Raw genomic sequence first — 12942 nt, forward strand, 5'->3', positions numbered from 1 at the left:
GCCATGATATCCACTGCTAAAACTGTACTGGAATTAGCAAACATTCAGTTCAAATTAGTCATGACAAATAAGATATTTATGTGACAAGCAATACTGAAGTCACAGATTACTAATGGCAGGTGGTTTAAACATTTCCTTTCTTCCTTCATTAAAACTTTGTACTAACCCATCTATTTGTTCAATTAATCATGCATTAATCTATTATGGGTGAATGGACCTAGAACTGCATCATACTTTTCAGTTCCTATTTACCAGTTAGCTGACTAAGGCAAGCAAGTGTCCAGGGTAATACACTTGTTTCTAAGCAACTATTTAAAAATCTATTCAAAAATTGAGTTTTATGACTTTTTTTAGTATAGGAACTGACAACTATATGTGGAAGGCCTATGATGAAAAAGCATTGTGCAGAAAGAGCCTATTGCAAGCTAATCCTACATTTTACCTCATATCTTCAGTTTCTTCTAAGAGTTTTGGAGGTGTATTAGTCTCTGGAGGCTCTGTGGGAGGATATGAATCTGATCCCCACATCATGTGTGGGTCTGACAGTGGTACAGTATGCTCCCTTGTTGGTCGAGTGACATGGTCAAAAGAATCTGATCCAGTTCCTGCTCCTTCTACTTGATCTCTTCTCAGAAGTGGCTTTGGAGTTATAATTCCTGTAATGAAGATATTTAAGTTCAATAATTAAACCTAGTATAGATAATCTAAGCTACTGCTTTGTAAACATATTACAGTGGTCCCTCCATATTCTCTGGGGTTAGGGGTGAAGGACCTCCATGAACATGGAAAAAATGCAAATAAAAAACACTATTCTTTTTACCTGAGCGAACACCTCTCTAGGAATCTCCAGGTCCTCCAATGCACTTCTATGGTCAACACTTGACAGATCATGCTGGAGGACCTACAAATGTCTAGAGAAGTGTTTTCTGTAAGAACTTCTAGGTTCTCCAGCACAACTTTGTGGTGAATTTCTGGCAGAGTTGCACTGGAGGAGCTAGAGATTCCTAGACAGGACATATTAATCAAAACCACAAATAATAAAATCCTCAAAAATTAAAACCACAAATGTGGAGGGACAACTGTAGCTAAAACGTTTGGACTGGACCTGTTATTCCCACTGTGACAGATGTCTGCAGAACATTTGCATCGGCATGCCTTTTTCGCCTCTTTAGCCTCAGGCCTCCTCAGCCTCAGGTAGGGGAGCCCACATGTCAGGGCTCTTCATCAAGGACAAGTGGTCTCTGGACAAACAGGCTAAAATGTTTGGACTGGACCTGTGGTATTCCCACTGTGACAGGTGTCTGCAGCTTTGGTCTGTTTGTGTTCATTAGAATGACTATCATTCCAAGAAACATCATTGTTAGGACATACCTCTATCATTTGTGACTGTAGATGGCAGACCTACTCATAAGAGAGCTCAGTTGTGTGACTATCTGTGGGAATCATCTTCAAATATGGAATACTATTATTATGGAATACTACCAGTGTAGTTTGTGATACAACATCACTGTTCAGTTTTCCAAGATAATTTCTGTAATTATTTGTTCTCACAGGTCTTGTAAATATGGTGAAAACTGTTTCTTCTTCTTCTTCTTCTTCTTCTTCTTCTTCTTCCTCTTCTTCGGTTTCTCTTCTCCAGTTTTGCTTTTAAATGCTGCTCATCACTTTGGGCATACTGTAAAAACCCTTAAATCTCATTCCTAACTATAAAATACAGAAAACATACCCAGTGGTAGCTATGTTGGCCATAGCTGTAGCAAAGTACAGTAACATCAAAAATCCAGAAAACAGAGATGCTTTTACTGGGTCAAACAAATGCCAAAAACAAAACAAAAAAACATGTTGCAAGTTTTTCAAGCTATACTACCTTCTTCATCAGGCAAAATTGTTAAAAATCAATACAGGAGAAAAAAAATTAAGACAATGTCTACATTTTGTCAAGATGTGTCTGTTCTCAGGTCAGATGGTTCTGGAGGGAAATTCATGCAGGGAGGCCTTTCCCCCCTTCTGGCCATGTGGGTACTCCAGGAAATAAAGCATTTTTAAGTTCCATTCACAAGACAAGACTCTTTTTGTCTTGTGAACTGAACTTAAAAATTATTTATATCCTGGAATACCCATGTGGCCAGAATGAGAAGGGACTCGCCTGCATGAATTTCCCTCCAGAACCACCTGAACTGACAACAGCCAAATATTGACAAAATGCAGGCTTGAGGCTAATTTAGTCTTTTTTCCCTCTCTCCTATATGATTTTTAACATCTTTGTCTAATGAAAAAGCCAGTGAAACTTTGAAAGCTTGTAACATGTATTTTTTGCATTTGGTTGGCCCGATAAAAGTATCACTGTTTTGTGGACTTTGATTGTTGTTGTACATAAAATACAACACAGTGATCACACTGACCTAATATACACCATTTTCAAACTGAGAAGTTATTTATAAAATGTATGAACAGGTGCAGCTTTCACAAAGTTTTCTTCTGAAGGAATTCTACTAAAAACTGAGTTTTAATTACTGTACTACCAACAGAATGTACCATCAACAGACTGAAAACAAAGGTCATAACTATTCTAAAGGTCTAGAATTTCTATTATTTTCCCACTAAGATTAACTGCATCCCATATAAAGATAGCCTCCTCTATATTCTCTTATCTTATTCCACATCTGTGGCAGAATTTTTTCTGATTTAGCTACAGCATCACTAGTTAAAACCAACAGTATTAGTTGTTAATGTCTGAGGAGGGATCAGTATATGTGCAATGAAACAGGACCTGAATGACAACAGAACACAATTAAAAGCAATGTATTGGTTTTCTACATTTGGCATTTCATATTTTAGCTAGAAGGAAAAGAAAACAAACAGCCATAACAAGTTTTGGTATTTTTGTTTTTTCGAATAAAAATAAAAATGCAAAGTGTGGCAACACAGAAACATCTTCTGAACAAGGAGCAAGCGCAATGACCTTGAAAGTTGCAATTGCTGGTGGACTGTACCCCCACACAAGTTATAACAGTGGTGATCAATTCTTCAAATCTGCACAAAAATAGGGGTGCCACGCTTAAGGCCATGACAAAGGGAGGGGGAGAAAACCACTGGAATTGTCTTCATCATCTCAAGTGAAGTTCAAAGCAAAGCTACAAAAAGAGTTACTCTGAAGAGTATCACAGCATTCAGCAATCACGGAAGAATACTGGCTAGGGGGAGGAGAGTGGGAAACAGGAAAAAAGAAGTGACATTAAAACTCAGTCTGAGCTGAAAAGCTCACTGAGGCAGGGTGAGACATTTAAGCTAAATCTGAAAGTTTATTCATAGAATCACAGAACCACTATTTCTTCTTCAGGGTCTCTGCGAATCATACAAATGGGTTGTACTGCACCTGCACAGTGCTGCTCAGAAAACTTCTGGAATCACTCGGCAAAGTTAACTTTGCAACTTTTTGGCAGTAGCTCTACCCATCCCTTATAAGTTCTCTGCATTCTCGCTCTTACCCGTTTCTTTTTTCCGCCGCGTTAGCTACTTAGGAACTTCACTGCTGGAATCCGCTTGTTTTTCCCAAAAATCTCGACGTAGGCTTGCTTGACCATTCTTCATCTGAACATCCCCCCCCCCGTGTATTCTTGACCATTTGGCGCGTCTTACCACTTCAATGTTAGGGTTTTAATTCGACTCACAATGTCTCTGGCTCCGTTTAAGAAGTGTGACTTATGTGGTGGTAAGATCCCTGGACAGGATCTCCACTCTTCGTGCCTTCTCTGCCTTGGCAAGGCCCACAATCCCAAGTCTTGTGCTCTTTGCAAGTCGCTGACTCCTCAGGCAAGGAAGAACCGCGACTGTCGCCTGAAGTCTGCCCTGTACGAACAGGCTCTCTTGCCTCCGTCAGGCTCCCGCTCCGCTTCAGCACCCGCTGCCTTGGAGTCAGCACCAGCGGCTGCTGGTCCCAAAGCTCCTCCACTGAGCCAAGTGCCACCATCGTGTCTGTCCCGGAAAGGGACGTTGGGTCCGAAAGAGCACGCCAGTTTAAGTCCAAGTCTAAGTCTTACAAAAAGGGCAAGACTAAGCATAAGGACACGAGCTCCAAAAAGGATTTGGCCCATGATAAAGATACGAGCTCTGCGGATTCAAGCTCAAAATCCTCCTCAAAAAAGAGGCGGAAGCCCTTGGATTCAGGTGAAGGTTCTTCTCATGGCTCTTTGAGGAAGAGGCCTTTGGATTCAGGAGATGGTTCTCATGGTTCTTCCCACTCCAAGAAGGCCAAGCCCAAGACTCCTGATGGCACTCAGTTGTCCTCCAAAGATCTCGCTGCCCCTTCAGTACTCAGACGGGACTCGTTGGTACCAGTCCAAGCTGCGTCTCTTCAGACCCGTCGGACATCGGTTTTGGCTTTGGTTGCTTCTCCACCTGCCACGTTGGCCTTTCACCAACTCGCTGAAGAGGAGGTCGACTCTGCCACTCGGTCACTTTGTCGGCAGTCTCCCACATCGGTCCCTCGGGTTCAGATTCATCACGCAGAGATTCACCAGCCTCCGCACTTCCTTCAGCAGGAAGACTCGGACTATTATTATGATAGTGAGATAGACAGATATTTTGTCTCTTGTCAGTCGCGACGTCTATTGTTGCTTGGGCCATGAATCCACTGTCCCACCAATGCGAAGATCCACTTTGCCACTGACGTCAAAATCCACTCCACCAACAACGGCTCCGTTACCGTCTCCTGTCTCGATTCCGAGACCGCATTCTGCTGTGGCCACTGCTACCCAGACGCTGCACTCGTCTTCTCAAGAGGTATTAGATGAAGATGCCTCTGAATCCAACAATGACGAGTCCCATCATGGGGATCCTCGTGCATCACATGTCGACTCAGGGTCCTCGGACGAAATCGTCCCACATTCTCCTCAGGAGCTGTTCCAACCAGGTGCTTTGTTTCCCACCGATGACATCCGTACATTTGCAGAGCACATCATTAAAATGGGTAATGCGTTGGACTTACAGATTACCCACACTGAAGATAACGCCGCTGACCCCATCGAGATACGGGTCCACAGCAAGTTCTCCACCCCAGCGTCCATCCCATTGTTGCCTTCGCTAGAGAGGATAGTCAAACATTCCTGGGATGCACTGGCTTCTGTGGCACCCACAACCAGGAAGACTGAATCCTTGTACAGGATTTCTCTATCCCAGTCTTCTTGGCTGTTTCCACACCCCAAGCAGAACTCTGACATTGTCGAGGGGTCTCAACAGTCCTTCACGCCAAAGACATCCACGTCACTGGCTGACTGTGAGGCGAAAAAGGTTGATGGCCTAGCAAAAAAGACCTACGCCTTCTCTGTTCTGGGACTCAAGGTTGCCAATTACAACGCCTATATGGGAGCATACATACAGTGCTTAATGGAGAGGATTCCTCCCATCATCCCAGACGAATGTCAGGGTGTCCTGACTGAAATCAGAGACGAGGCTCATTCCATTGGGAGCTGATTGATCACCTCAGCCCAACACTCCATAGATTGTTCAGTCAAGTCCATGGCGGCTGCCACTGCCCTAAGGAGATACGCTTGGCTCCGTTATTCAGACTTGAACCCCAATGCAAAGGCCACCATCAAAGACATGCCCTTCAACGATGCAGGCCTCTTCAACCGTGAAACTGATGAGCGCCTCAACTTTAAGTACCGTATGAAGGTGGCTGCCAAGAAACACGGTATGTCAACTCCGTCTCAATCCCAGTTTTGGAAGCGTTTTGGAGGTCCGTTCATACCAACAGGAACACCAGAGGCAATGCTACCCGTCCCAGTCTTCTTCTTCTTCTGGCCGCCACCAGCCCCCTGCTTGGTACCGCAAAAACTACCGAAAACAAGATACCGACCAGGGCAATAAGAGATCCTGAAGGGTTGCTGCGTGCTCCATCATCTCCTCCAGCTCAACCTTCCATGACATCTTGCGGCCTTTTTCTGACACCTGGGCCTCTGTGACTTCCAACTCTTGGGTCCTTGACATTGCCTGTAGGGGTTATGTCCTCGAGTTCGAAGAGCTCCCTCTAACTGGAGCTGTTGTTCCCCTCCCCCGGCACCCTTCTTGACGAAGCATGCACTCTTCTTACAAAGGGCGCAATTTCACCTGTAGACCCGCCACAAGCCTCCAGATGTTTTTTCGAGATATTTTACAGTCCCCAAGACCGATGGTGGCCTTAGGCCCATTTTATATCTGAGACTCCTCAACTCTTATTTGGCCTATTGTCGATTCCGCATGGTAACTCTTGCCTCTATTTTGCGCTTATTACACCAGGCCCTGTGGTTCGTGACAATCGACCAAAAGAATGCGTACTTCCACGTGGGGATTTGACTCCACAATGTTTGTGACTCCGTGGGTAAGACTGCGGTTTTGACCTCTCCAGTCATGGTTCCTGTCGTTCTTCAATGCAGTGACGGACTTCCCATCCAAGTGGCTCACGGTCTCGAGATCAGTTTCTCTGCTCGCTCCGCCGGTGGCTCGACTCCCAGAACGTTTGCGTCGGCATGCCTTTTTCGTCTCCTCAGCCGCAGGTTGGGGAGCCCACATGTCAGGGCTCTTCATCAAGGACAAGTGGTCTCTGGACAAACAGGCTCTCCACATCAATGCCCTCAAGATGCTTGCTGTGGAAAAAGCCATGAGAGCTTTCAAGTCAAACCTCTCCAACAAGGTAGTGCTTTTTCTGATGGTGGCGTGGAAGCTCCGTCCCTAGACTCACTACCTCTCTCGATACGGATGGTGATTTTGGCTGCCCAAAAGTTGGCCACTAAGAAATCCTATGCTTCCAAATGGAAGAAATTTGTTGAGTTTCTCTCTGCAAGAGGCCTTTCTCCATCCCGAGTGTCGACACTAGTGGTATTGGAGTTCCTGATGACACTTTTGGATTCGGGGCTGTGTCTCACCTCCATCAAGTGTTATCTTTCTGCCATCTGTTTTTTCAGGGACCCTCTGGTGAAGAGTTTCCTGAAGGGTTGCAACAACCTCCATCCCCTGGTCTCGGTACCGACACGTGCTTGGAGTTTGGACGCTGTGCTGTCTTGTTTGCAATCCAAGCCCTTTGAACCCATGGCCACAACTGACTTGGGGCAGTTGAGTTAGAAGACAGCCTTTCTTGTGGCCATTACCTCTGCCTGCTGTGTGGGTGAACTCTGTGCCTTGCGGAGGGATCAGCCTTTCTTTAGGTTCCATAAGGATAAGGTTGTCCTCCATATTGACATTACCTTTCTGCCTAAGGTGGTGTCATCCTTCTATTTGGACAGAACTGTGGGTTCGAGCCGTTCCGAAAGACTTTTCCAGTGCTACTCGGAACTGAAAGAGGGACTGCCTGTCACTGTGCAGAGGCTTTCCAAATGGGTGGCTGGTACCATCCACTTCTGCTATGAACTGTTAGGCAGACCTCTCCCGGCCAGGGTTCAGTCCCATGCAACTAGGGCAGTAGTGGCATCCTCTGCTTTTTTGACTGGGGACCCTTTGGAGGATGTCTGTAAAGCTGCTGTTTGGTCCTAGCCCTTGGCTTTCATCAAACATTATAGGCTGGACACCAGGGCCAAACTGGACACGGTTTTTGGGATGTCAGTGTTGGTTTCAGGTTTACATTGATTTGCACTGCATTTCCATGTGTTTACTTTGTTGAAAATGAATGTTTTTGCCAAGAATTGGCATGGTTGCAAAATTGACATGGTTTACATAGGCCCTTCATTACCTAATATGTTGAAATATGTGCCTTATGACTTGAACATGTTAAAGTACTATTTATTGAAGTACTAAATACAACACAGTGTTGGTTCAAAAAAGTTTATTGTGTGGTTTAATAAACACAGCTTTATTTGAACCTAACTTTGGTGTCATGACACTCCCTCCACCACTGACCTAAGCTTGTCAGTCTAACCCATTTGTATGATTCGCAGAGACCACGAAGAAGGAGGACAGGTTGCTCACCTGTAACGGTATTTCTTGAGTGATAATCTGCGAATACTTACAAATACCGCCCGTCCTCCCCTCAGTATCCTGCTCTACATCGGCTCATTCTCATGTCGCTTACGTGGCATAAATTTCGGAACTGGGGAAAGCGCGGGAACACATGGGACTTATAAGGGATGGGCGAAGCTAACTTTGCCCAGTTATTCCAGAAGTTTTTGGAGCATCACTGCGCAGGTGCAGCACAACCCATTTGTATGTATTCGCAGACGACCACTTGAAGAAATACCGTTACAGGTGAGCAACCTGTCCTTATCTTTCCTGTGTCTTCTGATTGTTTGTACAGTGAGAAAGGGGACAAGACACAGCCACAAAGCCTCAGGACTGTGGGGAACACACAAATTCAGAGGAGTCAACGTTCACTACTGTTTTCTATTTTTCTTCCACCTGCCTTGCAAAAAAAGGGGGACCTTACCTAAACAACATTAATATTAACAGAACACAGCAGTAACATGCAACCATTCAATACAGAGGAAGAAAGCCCAGATTTAGAAATAGGTTCTTCTTACATGAGATGTTTGACTATTGGAAAGTGACACTGTATTATCTGCATTGTTGCTCTTAATGACAATAGATAAAAGTAGCATCTAATTCAGTAGCTAATATACTTCTATAGGTAAAACTAAAAGCTCACACAAAGAGCTCATGATTTGACTGGTACTTGAAAGAAGTACAGATCTTCCTTTGGACAAGAAGTCCACAATAATAGTAAACCTACAAAAGAAATTTCCCCTCTGACACTTCTCCAACTTCCACAAGTGGGGTACCTAAAGGAAAGACACTGAACTCAGTGAATGGACAAGTTCATACACAGAGGAACGGTCCTTTGGGCAGCTTAGTTTCCAAATGCTTTAGAGGTCAAAACAAACAGTTTGAATTCTGTCCAGAAAAGCTGAGAGCCATTTAAGTCCTTTCAATAGAGGTGTGAATTGTACCTGGGTGTATGGGTGGTATATCTATAGCAGTTCTTCCTGAAATCATTCGTGGATCAACATATGACTGCATCATGAGCCATCGTGGATCAAAGCCCACAGAAGCCAAATGTGGAGGATGTGGCTGCATGGGTTGATATAGTGGTCTGTGTGCTGGGGGTGGAACAGGACCACTAGAAGGCTGTGGTGTAGATTGTGGCAAGATTCCTTGTTGCTGTTGCTGCCACTGCTGCTGTTTCATCTGTTCCTACAAAACAAAACAAAGATTAATAAGATGACTTTTGATATGATGAGAATGGCACATTGGAGGACTTACTGTGAAGGTTCATTCTAGCCAAGAAGGAGTAATTCACATATAGGTTAAATTCTTGCCACTGCCCGAGGCATGAGATCATGAGTCTTAAAAAACATTCCCTGCTGTATCCCTGGCTTATCCTCAGTATATTCCAAAGCTGAGAAAAAGGAAAACGAGAAAAAAGAGCCCTCAAGGAAAAGAAAAGAGGAAAAAAATCTTGCCATCTGGGTCTGCATAGCTCCTTGGCTAGAATAGTGGAGGACAAGCCATCCATGAACAGGAATTATCCTAGTGCAGACAGAACATGGGAGGAATGGTGGCAAGAAAAATAGTTAATTGTTAAATAGTGATCCACTGAGTTAAGGTGAAATCTTCTTCCCTAGTGAAGTGAATAGAAAGGAAATAAAGAGTGTTTCTGATTTCCTAAAAGGTTTGGTGCCTGTGATATACAATTTTAGAGTCTGTCTGACATCCACCTTATGCCACTGTTTTTCTATGGGTTGAACTGGACAAGGGCAAAAAGATGGGAAAATAATGGCCTGTGAGTTATGAAATAGTGAATTTATCTGGGGTAAGAAGCCAGGATATAGCCAGAGAGGTACAGAGTTCATATCAAATATGTAATGAAAGGGCTCTATAGAGAGATCAGCTAGCTCTGAGAACCACCTGATTGAGGGGAATCACCTCAAGGAAGAGTACTTTTATTATGAACAGAATTCAGATTTAGAGGTTTGAATGGAGACATAGAAAGGGCTTTTACTTCTTTGTGACAGGCACAAGAAGAGAAGCAGTGAGCAACCAGGGTAATGAGTGCAGACACTCCCCTTAAAAATATTTTCACACATGAATAAAAAGAAATAGGCTGCTTTTGGTGGTTGACAAAACAGATGCCAATGCTGTAGTTTGGCATCATAATGCTGGGTTTGACACCTAGGTCAGTGCCTGCTTTGTATGGTGAAGCTGATCTTCAGCAAGATTATCTGAGAAAAGCTTTCCAAATGGTATATTTTGAGGACAGAATCTTGTCTGGAAGCTAAGAATGCACTTACCACCTTTTCAGAATAGCCTGCTTTCAAGTAAGACCTTTGTTCAGTTGACAGGTGGTTAAGGTGGAGCCAACCTGACTCTGAGCAGAGAATGGGGCCCTGACTGAAAAAGGTTGAGTAAGACAGGGAGAGATAGAGAAGAACAGGTTACTCACCTGTAACTGTGGTTCTTTGAGTTCTCATCTGTGCCCTCACACAATTATGTACAGCGCTTGCGCAGACTCCATTCGGAAGCTGAAAAGCTGGGCAGATTGGCAGAAGCATGCCCAACCCCGCCAATCTAGCTCCTCCTTCAGTTCAAGTCTGCTGCAAAAACATGGCAGGGACCTGACCGAGGAGGCAGGGAGGGATTTGTGTGAGGGCACAGATGACCACTTGAAGAACCACAGTTACAGGTGAGTAACCTGTTCTTCTTCTTCGTGGTCTCTGTGCCTCACACAATTGGGTGACTAAAAAGCTAACTTAAGGAGGTGCAAAATAGAGGAAAGGACAGCACAACCAAAACTGGCATCTTGACGAGACCTGGAATCTAGCTGGTAGTGCCGAACAAAAGTGGAAGGCTGGGACCACGTGGCTGCCTTGCAGACATCAGATAGAGGGATGCTTTTAAGGAAGGCAGCAGAGGAAGCAACAGCCCTGGTTGAGTGTGAACATACACCAACAGGAAGAGGGTGTTTGGCCAGCTCATAAGCCAGAGAAATAGTCTGAGCAATCCATTTTGAAAATCTTTGTGCAGAAACAGGGTGGCCCTTTCTGGATCCACTGTAACAAATGAACAACTTGTTAGTCAACCTGAACTCAGCAGAACGTTATACATAAATGCCACAGCATGGCGAACATCCAGCATGTGCATAGTCTTTTCTAGAGGTGTAGATAGGTCTGGGTAGAACAATGTCCTGACAAAGGTGGAAAGGGGAAACCACCTTAGGGAGGAATGAGATGTTTGGTCTGAAAACCATTTTGTCTCTGTGGAAAACAAGAAAAGGCTCATCAGAGCGCAGCGTTGTCATTTCAGAGGCACGTCTGAATCAAGTAATGGCCACAAGGAAAGACACCTTTAGTGTCAACAGTCTCAGAGAGGCCAAGCCCAAAGGTGCAAAGGGAGGCCTAGTTAGCTGTGTAAGCACCAAAGATGGAGACCACCTCAGGGCCAAAGGAGGCATCGGAGGATAGAGATGATGGAGACCTTTGAAGAACCTTTTCATAGTCGGCGAAGAGAAAAGGAGAGCTGATGGTGAACCGGGAGGCTGGTTGACGACAATGGCAGACAAATAGACTTTGAGAGAGGAGAAGGCCAAACCTTGATCACAAAGGTGTAAAAGGAAGTGTAAGGCTGTAGAAAGGCTCATAGGACTGGAGGGTTCAGCTCTAGCTGTAGCAAATTCACAAAATCGATTTCATTTGTAGGAGTAGGATCGTTCAGTAGAGTCCTTTCTAGAAGCTGACATGACCTTGAGCAATTTGGGGGAGTTCAGGGTCTGATCCTCCAAGCCGTCAAGTGTAAGCTGAGGATGGAGTTTGAAGTATTGACCCCTGGACAGGTGGAGAAGGGGGGGTGAACCAGGGTTGTCTCGGCCAGAAGGGGGCCAGCAGAATTGCGTTGGCTCTGTCTCTGGTCATGTTGGTCACAACCTTCGCTACAAGTGGTAGTGGAGGGAAGGCATAGAGGAAGTATTGATTCCAACTGCTTAGGAATGCATCTCCCAGGGAGCCGTATCCCTTGCCTGCCCTGGTGCAGAATTGTGGCCACTGGGCATTGTCCGGAGTGGCGAAGAGGTCCAAGGATGGATTCCACCATCAGGAGGCAAGCAGTTGGAAGGCTTCAGCAGACAGAGCCCATTCATGTTAAAGGACCTTGAGCCTGCTGAGAGAGTCTGCCAAGACATTATTTTTGCCGGCGAGATGAATCGCCACCTGGTGGATGGAGCGATGATGGCACCAAGCCCAAAGCTGTTGAGCTAGCTGAAGTAGGTCAGAGGAATGTGTGCCGCCTTGTTTGTTGATGTATCAGACTGTTGTTGTGTTGTCTGTCACCACTTGTACAATTCTGTAAAGAAGATGGGGTTCGAAGGACCGAAAGGCCTTGATCACAGCCAGGGGTTCGAGGGCGTTGATGTGCATCTCTCTCTCCGAGGGAGACCAACAACCTTGAACGCTGAGATCTTTGAGGTGAGTGCCCCAGCCTGCCATGGACGCGTCTGTGGTGACCATCATAGAAGGTTTTGGGGCCTGGAAGGGCATTCCCTTGAGGACATTGTCAGGAATAAGTCACCAGGAGAGAGAGTCCTTGACCTGTTGGGGAATGGTAAGTCTCTTGGATTGTTTTGTCTTTGAGGTGATTGAAGACAGAAAGAAACCATCTTTGGAGGGGCCTGAACCTCAGGCAGGAGAGATAGACCACAGCCGTGGTGGACGCCATGTAGCCTAGAAGCTGCTGAATGTCCCTCGCTGTAGGAAAGGCCTTGGACAGGACCAGACAGAGATGATCCCAGAGGGAGTCTGCCCTTCTGATGGGCAGATAGGCACATGCCATGATAAAGTTCAGAGATGTGCCCAAATATTCTATCACTCTGACTGGTTGGAGGATAGACTTGGTGGGATTGATGGTGAGGGCAAAGTCGGTGATGAGGGACAAAGTGACATGAATGTCTTTAAACAACTGAGTTCGAGAGGACGACACCAACAGCTAGTC

At 45.2% G+C, this 12942-nt stretch overlaps 1 protein-coding gene across 11 annotated transcripts in view; it reads right to left on the reverse strand.

Annotated features, from left to right (window-relative positions):
- Positions 1–12942, reverse strand: part of PRRC2C (proline rich coiled-coil 2C) — a 194983-nt gene that overhangs the window by 107593 nt on the left and 74448 nt on the right. For all 11 annotated transcript variants that reach the window (XM_089516032.1, XM_089516035.1, XM_089516025.1 and 8 more), the window contains 2 exons: positions 8913–9156; positions 443–656 (listed from right to left, as the gene is read on the reverse strand). In XM_089516032.1, the coding sequence (XP_089372158.1) occupies positions 443–656; positions 8913–9156 (458 nt within the window). The remainder of the gene's footprint in view (positions 1–442; positions 657–8912; positions 9157–12942) is intronic.

The sequence above is a fragment of the Sceloporus occidentalis genome, unplaced genomic scaffold, assembly GCF_023333645.1.
Source record: "Sceloporus occidentalis isolate IW3139 unplaced genomic scaffold, rSceOcc1.0.p SCAF_3, whole genome shotgun sequence".
Classification (NCBI taxonomy): domain Eukaryota; kingdom Metazoa; phylum Chordata; class Lepidosauria; order Squamata; family Phrynosomatidae; genus Sceloporus; species Sceloporus occidentalis.